This window comes from Muntiacus reevesi, chromosome 2, assembly GCF_963930625.1.
Source record: "Muntiacus reevesi chromosome 2, mMunRee1.1, whole genome shotgun sequence".
Taxonomy (NCBI): Eukaryota; Metazoa; Chordata; class Mammalia; order Artiodactyla; family Cervidae; genus Muntiacus; species Muntiacus reevesi.
Window position 1 is genome coordinate 257488250 of NC_089250.1, and position 21275 is coordinate 257509524.

General features: G+C 41.7%; 1 protein-coding gene across 2 annotated transcripts; it reads right to left on the minus strand.

The window, feature by feature from the left end:
• Positions 1-1060: 1060 nt before the first annotated feature.
• On the minus strand, positions 1061-16011 carry ZNF599 (zinc finger protein 599). Of its 2 annotated transcripts, none has more exons than XM_065925866.1 (4): positions 15782-16011; positions 13661-13787; positions 12122-12217; positions 1061-4271 (listed from the first exon to the last, which is right to left on the minus strand). In XM_065925866.1, exons 2-4 carry the CDS (start codon positions 13692-13694, stop codon positions 2746-2748), a joined length of 1656 nt encoding a protein of 551 aa, XP_065781938.1. In that variant the 5' UTR covers positions 13695-13787; positions 15782-16011; the 3' UTR covers positions 1061-2745. The 2 variants fall into 2 exon arrangements, with proteins under 2 accessions (XP_065781938.1, XP_065781937.1); XM_065925865.1 differs by having other exon boundaries at positions 15671-16011.
• Between the last annotated feature and the right edge of the window lie 5264 nt (positions 16012-21275).

Below are 21275 nucleotides of genomic sequence, written 5' to 3' on the forward strand. Positions count from 1 at the left end.
TATGAGGACAGACCCACAGGTGCCAAAATGCAGAGAAATAAGAGAGATCTTGATGGCCCTTCTGAGGATTCCACCTTTCATAGGCATTTCCAGAGTTGTCAAGTTTATGTAATTTCTTTGCTAAGAATGTCAGTGTCCCTACTAAAATACTTAGAGAAATGCAAAAATATTTCCAAATCACAATGTCTGACATCCAATTAAAAATAAACAGTGACACACAGAAGCAGGAAAATATAACCTAAAATGAGAAGAAAAATCAATCACTTAAAACAAGGCACAGATGAAGCAATTATACCCCAATAAAAAAATTTTAAAAACAGGCACAAAACATGAAAAGATGCTCATCACTGCTAATTATTGGGCTTCCCTTGTGGCTCAACTGGTAAAGAATCCATCTGCAATGCTGGAGACCTGGGTTTGATCCCTGGGTTGGGAAGATCCCCTGGAAAAGGGAAAGGCTACCCACTCCAGTATTCTGGCCTGGAGAATGCCATGGACTGTATAGTCCATGGGGTAGCAAAGAGTCGGACATGACTGAGCAAATTTCACTTCACTTCACTGCTAATTATTAGAGAAATGCAAATAAAAAATACAATGTGGTAACACCTCACACCTGTCACAGTGGCTATCACTAAAATGTCAACAAATAATAAATGCCATATAGAAGAACAGATTTAAATGCTAATGAGACAGGCTTGCTTATAAGGCTGTTGGCAAATGAACCTATATAATGCAAATGGCTTTCAAAGCCTGACTTTGAATTATTCAAGTATCACACACAACTGTGCTATTGTATGAATGCCAAGGGCAACTTTAAGTACAAACCCCTAGTGTTGTAAAGAGCCCCATGTCCAGACTTGACATGGGGCTCTTTACAACACTAGGGGTTTGTACTTAAAAGAAAAATCTGAACCATATGACAGTCCACTGTAGGTGGAATAAAAAGCTTTGAGTGATACCAGAAACATTCTGGGACTTGTTTCACAACTGCTCATCCAAGAAACTGAATGCTATTTCCAGTGCAAAAACCTTGCCTCCAAGGTTTAATTAATTTTGGATAATGCCCCAATCCATTGCCATGAAGAAGTTGAAAATGCCCACTCCAACCCAGATGTTCTTTTCATGCCCCTAAATTCTATGTTATCCAACCACTCAATCAGGGCATAATAAAAGCAAAATATAAGAGAGCTTTTTAGCAAAACTCTCAACACCAACAAAGAAACCATATACCAGGATGGACTACTGGGTGTCTGTCAATATATTCACTGTCACTGTGTTGGCACAACCTGGGATAATTAATAAGCAGATTACTATCATTAACTGTTGGGAAAATGCTTGGCTAGACTGCCTGAAAATTTTCAGACTTAAAGGTGTTACAGAAAATATAAAGGACAGGGTCAAACACACAATGCATATCACAAAACATATAAGTAAGAAAGATTTCAAATGATATGATGGAAGATGTGGAAGAAACTTTGGCAGAGAGGGAAGTAGAAACCACCAACTAAGACCTGGAAGAGAACGCAAAACAAAGCATCGTCCTCTCCTTTGGTTTTCCTGGGTCAAGCCAAGGTCAAGAGATTTACCCACTCAGTGCACTGCCCCATCACACATCCTGCGGTTCTATCAAAATTAGAGTTTTAGTTAATGTTAATATTTAATTAAGTTTAATCTTTTTTTTCCTAGGACTTTCTTTGCATGGTGTACTGTACAACATAGTATACTATACAGTGTTTATGTGTTTACTGTATAAGAGTACTGCATATATGTATTGTTTGTGTATGTTGTAGTGAAAAGAGTAAAAACAGTACAGTAACAACAGAATATACAAAAATGATGTCATTAAAATATTTTTAATACAATGAAATATCGGATGTAACTTCTCAGAAACATTTATTAAATAAGGTGTCCTAAAACAGAAAAAAAAAAAAAAATCCCATAGGAGATTAAGTATTGATTGGTTGATGAAAATGTGAACAGATGCCCACAGGTACCTAAATCTGTATTGCCACTAGAAGCAATGGTCCAGTATTCACTAATTCAGTGTTTATGGTGAACTTAAAGACTATAACTACCGTGAATAACAAGAACTGATTGCATATAATATATGTATATGTATTTCATGACTCAGGCCTTATGCTCAATGGCAGACATGACATTGAAATGTTACATGTCAATATTTTGTAACAAATAACTTTCAATAAATGTTAGCCGAGTTAACATCCCAATGGTCCAATTCTCCTGACTATGGATATAAAAAAATACATAAAGGGGATGAGGCCTTAGACCTCTCCCCTTTCAGCCCCTCCCCTGCCCCCACACAAATGACAAATTGTCATAAGCTTGGCAGGGAGATTGGAAAAAAGACACACATGCATTTCCCTTACCTTTCTCTTCTACATCTCTTTAAATGCTCTTGAGATGGATTTGTAATAAACATAGGAAGGACTGTTGCTGACATTTTCCCCAAATGCATGACAACCACTGAGTCTCCCTTGTGGATTCTCAGATGTAGTGGAAAGCTGTAGCCAGTGTCAATTTCTAGTATGACCCTTTAGATGACCTGCCATAGAAAGCTTTCACAGAGATGATAATTATGTTTCTCTTCTGACACTGAGTAAGATATCTCTCAGGCCAAAAGACTTCCCTGAATAGTTATATTCAAAAAGAAAAGGTACTTCACCAGTATGAGTTCACTAAAATTGCCTGAAGTGAGCAAACTTGCACAAGGCCTTCCTCCATCTTCTAAACTCTGGTGTGAATCTTTTGATGGTGAGTGAAGGATGAACTGTGGCTGAAGGCCTTCCCACATTCACCACATTCAAAGGGTTTCTCTCCAGTGTGAGTTCTCACATGTTGAGTTAAGGCAAAGCTGTCACAAAAGGCCTTCTCACATTCTTTGCACTCATAGGGCTTTTCTCCAGTGTGGATCCTATTATGCCGAACAAAATTTGCAGGTTGGGTAAAAGCCTTTCCACATTCTTTGCATACATAAGGCTTTTCCCCAGTGTGAATCCTCATGTGTCGAGTAAAGGAAGAGCTATAGTAAAAGGCTTTTGCACATTCTTTACACTCCAAAGGCTTTTTCCCACTATGGGTCCTATTGTGTCTGATAAAAACAGAATGGTGTGTAAAGGCCTTTCCACATTCACTGCATTCATAGGGTCTCTCACCAGTGTGAATCCTCATGTGTTGAATTAAGGAAGAACTGTCACAAAACGCTTTTCCACATTCTTTGCACTCAAAGGGCTTCTCTCCAGTATGTGCCCTCTTATGCCGGATGAAAGTAGATCGATGAGTAAAGGCTTTTCCACACTCACTGCACTCATAGGGTTTCTCTCCAGTGTGAATCCTCATGTGTTGAGTAAAGGATGAGTTGAGGCAGAAAGCTTTTCCACATTCTTTGCACAAAAAGGGTTTTTCTCCCGTGTGGGTCATATTATGTTGGATAAAAGTGGAGCGGTGAGTGAAGGCCTTTCCACATTTGCTGCACTCATAGAGTTTCTTTCCAGTGTGAATCCTCATATGTTGAGCGAAGGAGGAGCTGTAGTAAAAGGTTTTCCCACATTCCTTGCACAAAAATGGTTTTTCGCTAGTGTGAGTCATATTATGCTGGATGAAAGAGGAGCGATGGGTGAAAGCTTTACCACATTCTTTGCATTCATAGGGTTTATCTCCAGTGTGAATACGCTGGTGCTCTGTGAGGTGAGACCTGCGTTTGAAGGCTTTCCCACACTCGATACACTTGTACGGCTTTTCCCCAGTATGAAACCTCATATGTCGAATGAAGTCTGCCATATAACGAGAAGCTTTCCCACATTCACCGCATTCATAAGGCTTCACTCCAGCGTGAATCTGTTGATGCCGAATAAGGGCCCAATTCTTGCTAAAATCTTTTCCACATTCCTTGCACTTATAGAGGTTATTCCTTACATCAACAACCAGGTCTTTTCCTGGTTCTTGGGAATCACATTCATGCAGAGCATCTTGTATAGTGACTTGCTCTGGTAAAACCCCTAAACAAAGACTATCATCTGTCACAAAGTCATCATGTTTATGGCTCAACTTCTTCAGGCATGCCTCCTTGTGGGGATCTGCTCCTGGCCTCCAGTTCCCTTCCTGCATTTCTGACAGTTTTTCCTGATACCTTGCTTGCCCCAGCCAGGAATCCCTTGAGGTGCCATGTGTCACTTGTTCCTCAAAAGAGGCTTCCTCAGTGAGGGCCAGCTGAGAAGCAGTAAGCTGTGTGGTCTTGGGGTTTGCTTTTTCACCTGAAGGAAATCCAATATAACAAAAGTGCCTATTAGTGATGTCAAGACAGAACAAAATAAATGACCATTTTACTGGGAGAATGAAGATGAAAATAAAGCCTCTACCATCTATGGCATTTTTACATCTCTTAAACCCTGGTTTAAAATTTCTTTCTTTACTAATCCTTGGGCTCTTGACAACTTTAAAAGGTAACCCAAGGAGATAACCTGCAGCAGGGAACAGAAAATCTGTAGTGGAGACTCCACCTCACTCTCCAGAGTGAGGGAGGGTGGGCAGAGTAATGATAATGACTGTGTTCCAATATCTCATGCTGCTATGACAGCACAGAGAAGGTGAACCTAACTTGGCCCAGATGGCAGACAGAAAGAGGTCAGTGGAGGCTACAAGGACAAAGTGCTACATAAAATTATTTCTAAAGGTGAGTAGGAATTCCCTGACAGAGGAATTAGGAGAAAAACTGTATTAGACAACTGAAAGTTCAAAGGGTCAGGGTCTTAAGAGAATGCTGAATGCCAGGCAAAAAGAAAAGAATGACAAGATGGTGGAGAGGGAGACAGAGACAGAGGAGAAACAAAATCTTAGGATTCTGGACTGTGCAAAAGTTGTGGGGAGTCAGAGATAAGCAAACTGGGTGGACATATTCAATCTACTACACCTGAGTAAAGACTAGGTGAACAGACTGAAATAGATAACATTTAGATAACTAGAAAACATATCACACTAATAAAGATTTATTTGAAAACAGAGATCAATAATATAAAGCTGCCAATTTCCCTCAAATTCACTATAAATTTAACAACTTGGGATAAATCCCAATAGGGTTTTTCATGGTTACAGGCAAGCTGATTGTGGAATTTATATAAAAGAACAGAGACCAGGATAAGAAGAAGAAGAAGAATAAAGAAGAATAATATTCTGAAGAAGAATAAAGCAAAACGACTTGCTCTTTGAGGAATTAGGATGATGATGAAATCATATATAACAAAGTAGTGTGATGCAGCCTAGATATAATATAAGCTGTCAAAGTGTCAAAGGTAAAAACAGAGTTAGGAACTCTGAAATGTGTATATGGAATTTGCTCAACACATGAGGATTCACACAATTTTGATATATGATAGAAGTAGCAGAGAGGCCAGTGGGAATAAGAAAAGACTATTTAATAAATGGATGTAGAAAAATCATTTGCCACAATGAAGGAAAATGAAGTTGTATTTCTACCTTGCACAAAGCAAAAAATTAATTCCAGATTGACTAAGACTTATTGTCAGAAGCATTCATGGGGTCGCAAAGAGTTGGACACAACTGAGCGACTGAACTGAACTGAAAGATTAAAAACTTTTAATAAATAGTGAAAATGACTATCTTTTAGATCTTGGGGAAAAGGAAGAATTCAAAAACAAGATACAGAAGCATTCACTATAAAAGACTAATCAACATGGCTAATGTTTTAAAAGGCAATCCAAGAAAAATGGCTATGTTAACATCAGACCTATATTAACACCAGATAACATAGATGACAGAGCAAAGAAAATGGGACCAAAAGGGACATTATATAATGATAAAAAGATCAAGCCACCAGGAAGACATAATAACCCTAAATCTGTATGTACCAAATATCAGAGCCTCAAAACATACAAACCAAAAACTGAGCTGAAAGGAGAAATACCCAAAATTACAATTACAGCTGGAGACTTCAACACTTCACACCCAAAATGAAAACCGACCCATGCTATTAACTGACATTTCACAGAAGATATGTATTGACTAATCAACATGTGAAGAGGTACTCAAATTTCTTAAATATGAGGGAAGGGCAAATTATGATCACAAAGAGAGACTATTTTATATTCACCTGATTGAAAACACTTTTCAAGTGTTGGAGAGAGTATAGATCCATGGAATTGTTCATACAGGGCAAGTGAAGTATAAGTGTATATAAATAACCATGTTAGAACACAACAGGGCATCATCTAGTAAAGTTCTCCTTTTGCTTAATTTATAATTCCCAAATTCCAGTCCTAGGCATATTCTAAGAGAAATTCCTACACTTGTTTGTGAGAATACACACATGTGAATTTTCATGGCTCCACTGTGTATGGGTACAAAAAATTAGAAACAAGAAAATTTCCATGAAAATGGATTAATACATGGCTTTATATAAATGACTATGGGAGAAAAAAAAATGAGTGAACTATAGCTGTGTGCATGCTCAGTTGCTAAGTTGTGTCTTGCCTCCTTGCAACCCCATGGACCGTAGCCTGCCTAGCTCCTCTGTCCATGGGATTTCCCAGCTAAGAATACTGGAGTGGGTTGCCGTCTCCCTCTTCTGGGTCTTCCTGACCCAAGCAAGGGATCTTCTGAACCCATGTCTCCTGCATTGGCAGGCGGGTTCTTTACTGCTGAGCCATCAGGGAAACTGAACTATAGTTACATGCATCATGAATCTCAGTAATGTACTGTTGAATGAAAAGTACAAATCCTATAAGACAACATAAACAGATACTTTTTATAATGTTCAAATAAAAGAGCAAAATATACCCACAAGTACAATGAAACAATGTTTTTTTTGAGAATGTCAGTTTTTCATGGCATTATAAAACTGATGTGTATGTATCTTAAACTTATTTTTTAGCAATTTTTAATTGTGGTAAAATAAAATAACATAAAAAGTACCATTTTCAGATGAAACAATCTTAAAAAGAAATGGATAGAATAATTAGATGAAGTAGATGAATTCCTTAAAACACTCAAATTACCAAAACTGACACAAGAAAAAACAGAATATCTGAATAGCCCTTTATTTATTCAAAAGACAAATTCTGTGATGGACTAAATGTGTTCCCCAAAATTCATGTATTGAAGCCCTGACTGCCAATGTGTTTGGAGGCAGGGCCTGGCCTTTACAGAAGTAATTAAGGTTAAGTGAGGTCATAAAAGTAGGGACCTGAGAGGATCAGATCCTTATAATAAAGAGACACCAGAGACTTCTCCCTCTCTTCCCCTCCACCACACACCACACTTTGGAAAGGCCATGGTCCCTATCTTCATATAAGAACACTAATCCCATCATGGGTGCTCCATTCTCATGACCTCATCTAAACCCAAGCACCACCCAAAGGGCCAGAATCATCACACTGGGGTATTAGGGATTTAACATACAGATTTGGGGAGGACACAGGCATTCAGTTCATAACAAGGTGACATGAGAAAAAATACAGCAAAGTGCATGGCAAATGTTCTGTAAATTGTAGACCACTATCTATCATTATTATAGTTGTTACACTGGTTAATCAGAATGTCAGCAATAACCTGTGAGAACATTTTTTTTAGTACTGCAATGCTGAGAAATACCATTACTGGGGCCTCAAAGAGTAAAGGGCAGATACCATCTGCTCACAAGTATGTGAAGCAATGAGGGATCTTACATATAGCTGATGGGAATGTGACATGGTGCAGTCACTCTGAAACTGACTGGTAGTTTCTATTAAAGCTAATCATATAACTACACCATGATCCGGCCAGTCCACTCATAAATATACTCCCAACATAAATGTGTGCTTATAGGCAAAAAAAAATATGGTTAAGAATATTCACAGCAGCATTCTCCATAATATTCCGAAAAGTCAAATGTCCATTGACAAGAACACAAGTATGTGTAATCTATTAATTCATTGAGCTATTGCACAGTGAGAAACTAACTCCAAATAAATGCAACCACATGGATAAATTCCAGAGCCATAATGATTGCCAAAAGAAGACAGGCAGGGCCATATTGTATACTGTGGGGTTCCATTTATAAACCTTCAAAACTAATCTATGGGACTTCCTTGGTGGTCCATAGCTAAGACTCCAAGCTTGCAATGCAGGAGGCCTGGGTTCAACACCTGGTCAGCGGACTAGACCCCATATGCTGCAACTAAGAGTTCACATGCCATAACTAAAAGATTCCACATGCCACAACTAAGACCTGGTGCAGTCAAATAAATAAATAAATAAATAAATATTTTTAAAAAAAACTTAAATCTATGGTGACAGAGTCTAAATACTGGTTAATTTTGTAGAAGGGGATATTAACAAGGAGGGAAGCACAAGATGCCTGAGAGGTGCTGGAAATACTGCATTTCTTGACACTTGCAGTGGATACACTGGTTTATATATATGTAAAATTTCATAATGATGGACCTTTAAGATTTATACATTCACTATGTATAAATTACACCTCAGTACAAAAATTCAAGGAAATATTGACTGGTAAAGGGGAAGTCTGTGTAGATGTCTCTTCTGAGAATGAGAAAAGTCCTTGTCTCTTCTGAGAATGAAAAAAGTCCTCTAAAAAGCTTGGTTGTTCAGCTGAAATAGAGTCCACAACTTTTGGATGTTGTTGGAGAGCCAAGAGCATTTTCTTTTAATGTTTCCCACAATTGCAAGAAACTTCATCATGTTTTTTATATTGAGCAGAGAGAAGATGGAGATATCGAAGAGGGAGGAAATAAATGAAAAAGCATGTTCTCTGAGGTAGCAGACAAGACTCCTGTATGGTTTCCCATAATCCCGTCCTCATGGTGTTCCCACAGGTTTGATACCCTCTGCCTGAATCCTGGGCTTCCAAGGTGGCACTAGTGGTAATGAACCCACCTACCAATGCAGGAGACATAAGAAACATGGATTCAATCCTGAGTCAGGAAGATCCCCTGGAGAAGGAAATGGCAACCTGCTCCAATATTCTTGCCTGGAAAATCCCATGGACAGAGGGGCCTGGTGGGCTATAATCCATGGGATCACAAAGAGCTGGACATGACTGAAGTGACTTAGCACACACACATGCTGAATCTTAGCAAAATTTACTTCTAAAGAACAGAATATAACAAAGGCGGTAGAATGTAAGACGTTAACAGATAAAGTATACGTATGGAACCTCTCTTGCTGGAATCTCTTACACCATTACTTGATCTGAAGAAGTAACCTGATGTGTTGTAAACTGCCTACAACTACAGCTTTGCAGGGGATCAAGCTAAGCTGTGCCTAGATTTCTGATCCACAGATGAGATAATAAATGAGTGATATTTTAATATTAAATGAGTGATTTTTACTCACTTATTGTGATCTGGCAATAGATAATTAAGACACCTGAGAAGGTAGGTGAAGGTATGACCTAGACTCTGCTAGGGGGATCAGCCATGGCCAGGGATGAGAACTCTTCTGGAGAGGTGAGAAGGAAGCTGCAGGTATAAGTCAGTAAGGGTTAAAAAGCAAGAAAAAGAAGGGAACAGCCTTTATTTTCTGAATGAACTGGGTCATATGTTGAGATCTCAGTGACTGGGGAGATGGTGATGTTTGGAATAAGGAAAAGTGGATAGGGGAGTGGATGTGAGACATAGAGTTGATCCTGGGGGGACTATGTTAGCATCATGCAGGCAAAAGATGATTACAGTCTGAGCTAGGGTGATGATGATGGAACTCATAGAACTGGTGGAGGTGACAGATTCAGAAGAAATGTATGATGAAATATGATCAAGATTCAGGAATGGCTGCATCATGGGCATGATGAAGATGGAGGTGTTGTTCAAGTTTGTTTTTGGTTTTCTCAACTTCTTGAACAAGACCATTGACTGAAATGGGGAGATGAGAGGAGTGGGCAAGATCTTGAGATCCTTCTTAGGCATGATGGGTATGAAGTGCCTTTGAAACCTCCAAGTGAAGACGCAGAACTGCAGAAAGGGGTGAAGATTTGAGACAGACTCACTGGGACTGAGGAGGGGCTGGCCAGAGATACTCTCTGGCTGGCTGAGCAACCTGAGGGAACCCAAGAGGGGAGTGATCACAAATTTACATTGGTGCTAGCCACACATTTGTCTTTTTTTTCTTTTTTTCATTTATTTTTATTAGTTGGAGGCTAATTACTTTACAATATTGTAGTGGTTTTTGCCATACATTGACATGAATCAGTCATGGATTTACATGTGTTCCCCATCCTGAACCCCCCTCCCACCTCCCTCCCCATCCCATCCCTCTGGGTCTTCCCAGTGCACCAGCCCTGAGCACTTGTCTCATGCATCCAACCTGGACTGGCGATCTGTTTCATACTTGATAATATATATGTTTCAATGCTATGCTCTCAGATCATCCCACCCTCGCCTTCTCCCATAGAGTCCAAAAGTCTGTTTTATACATCTGTGTCTCTTTTGCTGTCTCGCATATACGGTTATCGTTACCATCTTTCTAAATTCCATATATATGCATTAGTATACTGTATTGGTGTTTATCTTTCTGGCTTACTTCACTCTGTATAATGGGCTCCAGTTTCATCCATCTCATTAGAACTGATTCAAATGAATTCTTTTTAATGGCTGAGTAATATTCCATGGTGTATATGTACCACAGCTTCCTTATCCATTCATCTGCTGATGGGCATCTAGGTTGCTTCCATGTCCTGGCTATTATAAACAGTGTTGCGATGAACATTGGGGTGCACGTGTCTCTTTCAGATCTGGTTTCCTCAGTGTGTATGCCCAGGAGTGGGATTGTGGGTCATGTGGCAATTCTATTTCCAGTTTTTTGAGGAAACTCCACACTGTTCTCCATAGTGGCTGTACTAGTTTGCCTTCCCACCAACAGTGTAAGAGGGTTCCCTTTTCTCCACACCCTCTCTAGCATTTATTGCTTGTAGACTTTTGGATAGCAGCCATTCTGACTGGCATGTAATGGTACCTCATTGTTAGCCACACATTTGATGTGGGGCTGACAAAGGCAAACATCCTCTCAAGGTTTTACAAGACAGGAGGGCAAGAGGATGACAAGGCTAGGGACTGCTTCTGAATATCTCATTTACAAATGGAAGCATGGATGCCTGCAGGGATGTACAGTACAGATAAACGATTGGATAGAGGTGGAAAAGAGTGAGATGCAAAGCAGAGTTGGAGGTAGTAATCTGCAGAAAAATAAATGACTCTTTTCTAAATCCAGAAGGTAGTGAGATACCATTAGTTACCATTCTTTATGAGTAATAATACATGAATATTGTTAAGTCACTTACTTTGGGTCAGCAATGGAAGGTGAATGGAAGTGACTATGGGAGCAAATGGGTATGACTACTCCCCTTCTCTCCTATTCCTTTTGGCCAGTTGGATGACGTCAGGGCAATCTTATAGCCACATACTGACAATAGAATACACCTGGTCCCTAAATAGATATGTGGTACAGAATTTGCCTGCAGACCCACATTATGTGTGTATGTGCTCAGTTGCTCAATCGTGTCTGACTCTTTGCAACCCTATGAACTATAGTCCGCCAGGCTCTTCTGTCCATGGAATTTTCCAGGCAAGAATACTGGAACAGGTTATCATTTCCTACTCCAGGGGATCTTCCCAACTCAGGGATCAAACCCACATCTCACTCGTCTTCTGCACTGGCATGCAGATTCTTTACTACTGCGCCACTTGGGAATCCTGACCACGTTATACCATGGCACAAATGAGAAAAACAAGTCTTGCTGAGTCACCAAGATTTTGGAGTTTATCTCTTACAGCAGGCAGCATCACTTAGCCTAACTTGTGTGTCAAAAGCACAGGGAGATCATGCAACTTCCCCAGGGTCCTGATGCTTCTGAATGGCCAAGTATAGAGTCTGTCTCTTACTCAGGATAGCACATTTCAACCCCAGTAAAAGCAAAGAGTGTGATGGGATTGGGAAGACAGCAATAGCACAGTTAAAAGGACTCCATGATCACCCAAGACCCCCAGAAAGCCATAGAAAGAAACTGCCCATGGAAAGGGGCACTGCCCACTCAATGGGGCTGACTGGCAGACTACCAGTCACTCCCCAGCAGTCTGCCAGCTGCCATGACACTCACCTGTACAGGTGTTTCTGGAGAGGCCTCTCTTTACCGTCCACAGTCCTGGCCCATATTCCAGTAGGTGAATCAGCTCTGCCTTGGGAACAGGATGCCCTGTACATGGAGAAATAAACGGGGAGTGGATATATAGGTAAAGACAAAAGGGAAAGTCTCACATACACAGGAGTGAACACCTTGAACATACCACCATGAAACCCCAAAGGGCACACCTCCTTCCAGAAGTCTTTCCCTAATTAAATCAGCAAGATTCAAACTTCCCATGCTTCAGAACATCTTAGACACACCTGGTTCTAAACAGAGAACAAATTAAACCAAATCTCTGGGCATAAAGACAGTACTGGTTGTTTTCAAACTTTGCCAGGTGATTCTGGTGCCCAAGGATGGCTGAAAAGACTAGACTAAATCAACTGATAGTCAGTTGTCTGAGGAAGGCCATGAGCTAAAACTGCTACCCATTCTGAAGAAAAGTCCAGGTTGGGAAGATGGGGCTGAATGTGGGGACTTGCTACCCTATTTGTTGCTACAATATCCTGTTGCTACTTCAGGGATGCTGGCCCGATGACCTGGACCAAAGAGAGAAAGCAGACAGAGAGAACTGGGTTGGGGGGTACCAACCCAGGAACCAGCACCACCACAGGGCTTCTCATTAGGTGAAGTAATAAACTTTTTTCAGGGTGAAATTTGTATGATGTGGTTTTTTGGCACATGCAGCCAAATATATTTTGTCAAATGTGAAGGTTTAAAGATAGGAGGATTCTAAAGAGAAGTCAATGACTTAGGCAGCAGGACCACAGAAACTCTGATTAGAAAATCCTGTACTGCAAGCCAGAGTGCACCCAGCTGTCACTTAGCAAATGTTCACTGAGGTCTGCTTTATATTTGGCACTGAGTTCAGTGAGGAGGCAGGGGAAAAGGTAAACCTGATCTTCCTATGTCTCTGCTCGACCCGAGCTCCCTGCCCACTCAAGGAATTGGCTTGTGTTTGTCCCTCCACTTGGAATACTATTCCCCAGATGCCTCCTTTCAATAACTATTCACAATTGTCACAAAACACTGTAGTTACTTCACTGAAGCCTGACCTTCTGGGAGAGACTATGTGGACATGAGACAGGGAAAGCCCAGTTAGAGGTAACCATTTCTGGGTAAAGTGGCCAACTAAGCTTTAGGTGGAAGAACATTTGGGATTTATTATTTTGTATAATTTTATTGTGCAATTTGTATACGATTATATTTGTACGTAATTTGTATAATTTTGTACATTATTATGTATAATTTATTATACATAACAAATACCTATATGGCACTTTCTAAGTTCCCAGTTCTACTCTACGCACTTGAAAGATATTAGTTCGCTGGGGCTAAGTGAAAGGGTTACTACAAAAATGATAAAAATAATCATGAGGCGGTCAGACCAGAACAGGCTGAGGCTGGAGGGAGAAGCGAAAGCAGGCTCCTCAGGTCTTCTTAACCGATCATGCTCAGAGAGAGGGTAGAATGAAAGAGGCTCTGGGTACCACATGTGAGGTGAGGCCTTACCCAGTGAGACCAGGAGGCTGCAAGTCTCCAGCATCACCTCCTGGTACAAGGTCCTCTGGGCCAGGTCTAGATGTCTCCATTCCTCCCCAGTGAAGGTTATGGCCACATCTTCAAATGATATCAACGCCTGCAAAGTGAAATAGAGGTGGTGGGGTGACTGTATGGCTATTAAATTAGAGCCTACTGCATGGTTAGTGACAGAAATTCAGAGACCCAAGGCCTGAATCCCTGAGTATCTCCTGAGAAGCCAGCTCTGTGCTGGTTTTAAGAGGGAGGTAGATGGTGCTGTAGATGGAATACAAATAGTGTGGGAGAGAAAAACCACCTATATGGGGATTCACTAGAGAGTGATGCAAAACAAAGGTAATCTTGTGTGGACTATGAGTCTATTACTGTAATTCAAGCAGGATAAGAGCAGTGGCAGCCAAACCTCACTGGTCTGCCCTCTATGCCTGCACCTCAGGGTTTTAGATGCTGTGTTAAAGCAACTAAAAGATTCTAGATCTGCATCTAGACTTCTTGGGATTTAAATCCAACCTTTTGAACCAAAACATGCTAATTTCTTTGAGCCTCAATTTCCACATCAATACAACAATAATTCCAACTTCACCAGGTTGTTGCAGAGATTAAACTGAAAACGTTCATAAAGCAAACAAATGCAGTGCCCAGCACTTGTCAGTGCTCATTGTGTATTTGTGAATTTCATTAATCCTCTTGCAGCCCGTGAGGTAAACACCATCCCTGTCTCCATTTCACAATCAGCAAATGGGGGCTCAAAGTCAAGCAGCCCAGAGTAACATGTCTAATGAGAAGGGACAAGATTTGAATCCAGGTCCCTCTGGACCAGCCATGGTAGGGGATTTAGATTTGATCTACGTATAATAGGAGCTCCAGAGGGTAGAATCTTTCATTCATCAGCCACTTATTGAACACTTGGTACGGGTCCTGCATTCTTCTAAGCTTGGGGACAGGAGTTCCCACATCCCTGACAAGGAACTAAATAAATAAGCAAGAAAAGTCATATGGCCTTGGGGGCTCTGAAATGAAGAAAAATAAGATGACTACAGAGGATTACAAGACTAGATGAGGCAATCAGGAAGACCTCTCTGAGCAGATGTGGAACAGGGCTGGAATGAAGTTAGCGAGCAAGTCAGGAAAACTGGATAAACAAGCAAAGTTCTGGAGGTGATCAGAGCTATGTTGACAGCAAAGTGGCGTGCTGAAGAATAACTTAGGACCTGTCCATATGTTTACATCCCTTGAGGCACAACATTCCTATGCACTGTCATTAATGAAAACTGTAATGGATTCACTTTTCAAATATAAGTAAATGTGCTGGGGAAATGGATACTGTCAGTGGCAAGCCAATGGCCTTGTACCCAGATGGCACCTACAAAGAGAAATCCAGTGACAGGCTTGTCTTCTGGTCTGTCCCAGGAACTTCTACTCCTACTAGAGGAGCAGCCAATTTCAGAAACACTGCTCCCACCCCACTTCTGCTCTCCAGGCTGTCTCATCTGTCTCCCAGTTCTCAGCAGCGTTGAGGCCGGAGGCAGGGATGTCTGAGGGAGGGTCAGACTCCACCTGGGGTGAGCCTAAGATAACAGCAGGACCAGGAGAGTCCTTCTCCGGAAACCACATCGAGTGATGCTCTCTGGGTTGTGCTGAGCACTCAAGGACACACGTCACAAGCATGTGCTCTCCAGTTCCTCCGACCGACAGAGAAAAGTTGTTAATACTCCAATTTTAGACCCGAGGGAATAGAGGCCAAGGGCCGTGAATTCACAAGCTTAGAGCCCATTATGGGTGCCTCTCTTTACAACACTTTGGCCTGGATTCAGAACCCTGGGTTGGAACTGATAAGCACTGTAGTTCCCATACCCCATTCTCACCGAACCTCCAGATCCGAGCGTATTAAGACGGAAAGGCGGAGAGGCCCGGGATTCCCCATATCACAGAGTGGCACTATGCGGACCGCGACCCCAGCGCACTTGGGCACCCTCCACTCACCAGCGCCGGCGCCGCCATGGGGCCCGTAGGCAGAGCGGGACGGCGGGAGGCGGTGACAAAAGCCGGTAGAGAGGGCTCAGCCGACCCGAGGCCAGCCCTGCACGGAAGTACCTGGGACCTGAGTGTCTGCGGTGTGGAATGGGCATCAGGCCCCGGGAGCCGCCTCTGGGAGCTGTGGGGACGGAGGGCTGGGAGCTCAAACTCTCGGCTGACAACCCGTTCCAAGCGGGGTCACGGCTCACACAAAAGTGTGGCGGTGGGTTCTAGTCTCCTCACGGCTCTTTGCTCGGTACAGAAGACCTTTTTCTGTGGAGTGGTCAATGCTCAGAGCTCCAGTGGGGAAAGCCCGTAAGGCTAGACAGACCGCTAGTAAACGACGTCCTAATACTCTATCAAGAAGTCCCGCCCAACCTGCCGCCAGTGCCTGCCTCCGCTTTACGTCATTGGCTCAGCGCCCAAGCCGTCATTGGAGACACTGCCTTCTGGGTAATGTAGTTTCTGACTTCATCCTGCTGAACCAAGGAGCTAACTTCCGGTTTTCTATGGAAACAGTGTCTTAAGGTTCCGTGGTATCTGGTCCCATCACTTCATGGCAAAAAGATGGGAGAACAATGGAAACAGTGACAGATTTTATTTTCTCGGGTTCCAAAATCACTGCGGATGGTGACTGCAGCCATGAAATTAAAAGACACTTGCTCCTTGAAAGAAAAGCTAAGACAAACCCAGACAGCGTATATAAAAAGTAGAGATATCATTTTGCCAACAAAGGTCCCTATAGTCAAAGCTGTGGTTTTTCCAGTAGTCATGTATGGGATGTGAGAGTTGGACCATAAAGAAGGCCAAGCACCAAAGAATTGATGCTTTCTAACTGTGGTGTTGGGGAAGACCCTTGAGAGTCCTTTGGACTGCAAGGAGATCAAATCAACCCTGAATATTCATTGGAAGGACAGATGCTGAAGCTGAAGCTTCAGTACTTTGGCCACCTGACGGGAAGAGCCAACTCATTGTAAAAGACCCTGTTGCTGGGAAAAATTGAAGGCAGCAGGAGAAGGGGATGACAGAAAAAAAATGGTGGGATGGCATCACCAACTCGGACATGAGTTTGAGCAAACTCTGGGAGATGGTGAAGGACAGGGAAGCCTGGCATGCTGCAATCCATAGGGTCACAAAGAGTCAGACATGACTGAGCCACTGAACAAGGTTCCAAAGGAGGGCACAGCCTCGCTTCCTCTTGAAGGCAAGGCACACTGATTTCCTTGGCCCTTCAGGCAATGCCCCGCCGTTAAAGGACTCTAACACATGCTGTATTCCTTAACCTACGCAATGTACTCCTGCCCAGCATTTCACCTCTCTGAGCCAGGATTTATGATGAAAAGTGAAGATTCCCCTAATCTGCGGTTTCCAATTCACAGACCACATCAGTATTACCTGGAATTTGTTACACGTCATCAGGTCCCACTTCAGACATACTGAATCACATACTCTTGAGTGAGGCCCACGTACCTGTGCCTAAGCCCTGCAAGAGGTTTTAATGCTCCAACACAGTTGAGAACCGGACTCTCCAGTGAATGGGACAAAATTACCTACGTCAGAAGAGATAGCTAAAAAGTGCTTAGCACTAGACCTGGCACATAATAATAAATGCGTGCTAAATCACGTCAGTCATGTCTGACTTGAGACCCTATGGACCCATAGCTTGCCAGACTCCTCTGTCCATAGGATTCTCCAGACAAGAATATTGGTGTGGGTTGCCATGCTCTCCTCCAGGGAATCTTCCCCACCCAGGGATTGAACCTGTGTCTCTTACATCTACCTGCATTGGCAGGAGGGTTCTTTATCATTAGTGCCACCTGGGAAGCCCAAAGTGATGAGTACTTGAGAGCTTTTGTTGTCATTTTCAGTCACATTGACTTCACTTGATTTCTTCAATAGATTCTCTTTCCAACTCGGGTTTTTGGCACATCTAGTTCCTTCATCAGAAATGCTGCTTCCCCACATTGAACCTGGTGGAACTATTCCATCCAGCTGGGGTCTGCATGATACCAGCTTCTGTTTACTCTGCTGTCCTTTCTGGCATTATACCTTAATGCTCATTGTCCCACTTTTACCAAAAAGGACACTGAGAAGTGATATTATGAGGAAATAACAGATTAATATCCCTTACATTTACAGATAGAAAAATCTTCAACAAAATATTAGAAAACAATTCCAACATCATTTCAATTTTTTAAAGGAGTGTATATAATCATGGATTTATTCCAGGAATGCAAGAGTGGTTCAATATAAGAAAATCAAGTAATAGAACACATCAATAAAATAAAGAGAAAAAAGACATGATAATCTCAATTGACAAAGAAAATGCATTTGATAAAATCCAACACACTTTTATAATAACAGTAAGAGTAATAAAACATTCAGAAAACTAGAAATAGAGAGCATTTTTCTCAGTGTGATAAATGGTATTCTTGAAAAAGCCACTGTTAAAATTATACTTGATAATGAAAGATTTAAAGCTTTCCCTGCAATATCAGGAACAAAACAAGAATACCTGCTTTAACCACTACCATTCAACACTGTACTAGAAGTTTCGGCCAGGGGCAAAAAGAAGAAGAAAGAAAAAGCACTACATTTGGAAAGGAAAAAGTAAAACTGCCTCTATTCACAGATGACATGATTCTGAGAGGGTAGGGATAACCACTAGACCATTCGGGTATGACCTAAATCAAATCCCTTATGACTATACAGTGGAAGTGAGAAATAGATTTAGGGGACTAGATCTGATAGACAGAGAGCCTGACGAACTATGGACGGAGGTTCGTGACATTGTACAGGAGACAGGGATCAAGACCATCCCCATGGAAAAGAAATGCAAAAAGGCAAAATGGTTGTCTGAGGAGGGCTTACAAATAGCTGTGAAAAGAAGAGAAGCAAAAAGCAACAGGGAAAAGGAAAGATATACCCATTTGAATGCAGAGTTCCAAAGAATAGCCAGGAGAGATAAGAAAGCCTTCCTCAGCAACCAATGCAAAGAAATAGAGGAAAACAACAGAATGGGAAAGACTAGAGATCTCTTCAAGAAAATTAGAGATACCAAGGGAACATATCATGCAAAAATGGGCTCAATAAAGGACAGAAATGGTATGGACCTAACAGAAGCAGAAGATATTAAGAAGAGGTGGCAAGAACACACAGAAGAACTGTACAAAAAAGATCTTCACGAGCCAGATAATCACAATGGTGTGATCACTCACCTAGAGCCAGATATCCTGGAATGTGAAGTCAAGTGGGCCTTAGAAAGCATCACTATGGACAAAGCTAGTGGAAGTGATGGAATTCCAGTTGAACTATTTCAAATCCTGAAAGATGATGCTGTGAAAGTGCTGCACTCAATATGCCAGCAAATTTGGAAAACTCAGCAGAGGCCACAGCACTGGAAAAGCTCAGTTTTCATTTCAATCCCTAAGAAAGGCAATCCCAAAAAATGCTCAAACTATTGCACAATTGCACTCATCTCACATGCTAGTAAAGTAATGCTCAAAATTCTCCAAGCCAGGCTTCAGCAATACGTGAACCAAGAACTTCCAGATGGTCAAGCTGGTTTTAGAAAAGGCAGAGGAACCAGAGATCAAATTGCCAATATCCACTGGATCATCGAAAAAGCAAGAAAGTTCCAGAAAAAGATCTACTTCTGCTTTATTGACTACACGAAAGCCTTCGACTGTGTGGATCACAATAAACTGTGGAAAATTCTGAACGAGATGGGAATACCTGACCACCCGACCTGACTCTTGAGAAACCTGTATGCAGGTCAGGAAGCAACAGTTAGAACTGGACATGGAACAACAGACTGATTCCAAATAGGAAAAGGAGTACGTCAAGGCTGTATATTGTCACCCTGCTTATTTAACTTATATGCAGAGTACTTCATGAGAAACGCTGGGCTGGAAGAAGCAAAAGCTGGAATTAAGATTGCCAGGAGAAATATCAATAACCTCAGATATGCAGATGACACCACCCTTATGGCAGAAAGTGAAGAGGAACTAAAAAGCCTCTTGATGAAAGTGAAAGAAGAGAGTGAAAAAGTTGGCTTAAAGCTCAACATTCAGAAAACTAAGATCATGGCATCTGGTCCCATCACCTCATGGGAAATAGATGTGGAGACAGTGGAAACAGTTTCAGACTTTATTTTTTGGGACTCCAAAATCACTGCAGATGGTGATTGCAGCCATGAAATTAAAAGACACTTACTCCTTGGAAGGAAAGTTATGACCAACCTAGATAGCATATTAAAAAGCAGAGATATTACTTTTCCAACGAAGATCCATCTGGTCAATTTTATGGTTTTTCCAGTGGTCATGTATGGATGTGAGAGTTGGACTGTGAAGAAAGCTAAACACCAAAAAATTGATGCTTTTGAACTGTGGTATTGGAGAAGACTCTTGAGAGTCCCTTGGACTGCAAGGAGATGCAACCAGTCCGTCCTGAAGGAGATCAGTCCTGGGTGTTCATTGGAAGGACTGATGCTGAAGCTGAAACTCCAATACTTTGGCCACCTCATGTGAAGAGTTGACTCATTGGAAAAGACTCTGATGCTGGGAGGGATTTGGGGGCAGGAGGAGAAGGGGATGACAGAGGATGAGATGGCTGGATAGCATCACCGACTCGATGGGCATGAGTTTGAGTGGACTCCAGGAGTTGGTGACGGACTGGGAGGCCTGGCGTGCTGCGATTCACGGGGTTGCAAAGAGTCGGATATGACTGAGCGGCTGAACTGAACTGAACTGAACAGGTAGGAAGGCCAGTGGTCTCCAAACGGAGGAAATAGGCTTCAAGTGTCAACATTTTTTAAATCTCTCTCTTAACAAGCAGGAGGAAACAAACTAGTGATATATTCTTTTCCCTTCTCTATACAAATTTAAAAAGAGGTTTCTGTTAAAATATTGTGTTGCCATAATGACACCTTATTCCACTTAACTTTTCTCAAATTTTGAGTTAACCAATATATTTTTCTAATGGAAATGTTTGTCTTAAGCTATGTTAATGTACTATGCATTTACCCCAGACTCTGTCTTCAAGTCGGTTTGTCCTAAAAGCTCAGATTTAGACTCAGAACCGACTTGACAAACCAGTATGTTATACTCAGACATTGTTCTCCTAATCTATGTAAATGAAACTATTTGTATGGTAATCTGCCTTTCTACAAGATTCAAGTCAATTGTTTTATGGCCCGGGATGACTCACCTGGTGCCAAGATTATCCCAAAATACATCTTGTGAGTGAGGGGCCTGGTGCCATTCTCTGAGTTTTAAGACATTCCTTTCTTTCATTAACAGACTGGTAGTAACTATATAACATCCAGCTAAAGACTAGCAGGTGGGTATTCTTTCTGCCGCCTTCTGATGTCTATGTCAGAAGCTTTCTCTATCTCATTTAACAAATCTAATAAAACTTTACTACACAAAAGCTCTGAGCGATCAAGCCTCATCTCTGGCCCCGGATTGAATTCTTCTCCTCCGGAGGCCAAGAATCCGGGCATCCTTCATAGTTCAGCAACAACCTTTCAGTTCTAAATATAGAAAGTATCATAGAATCTACCAGAAAAACT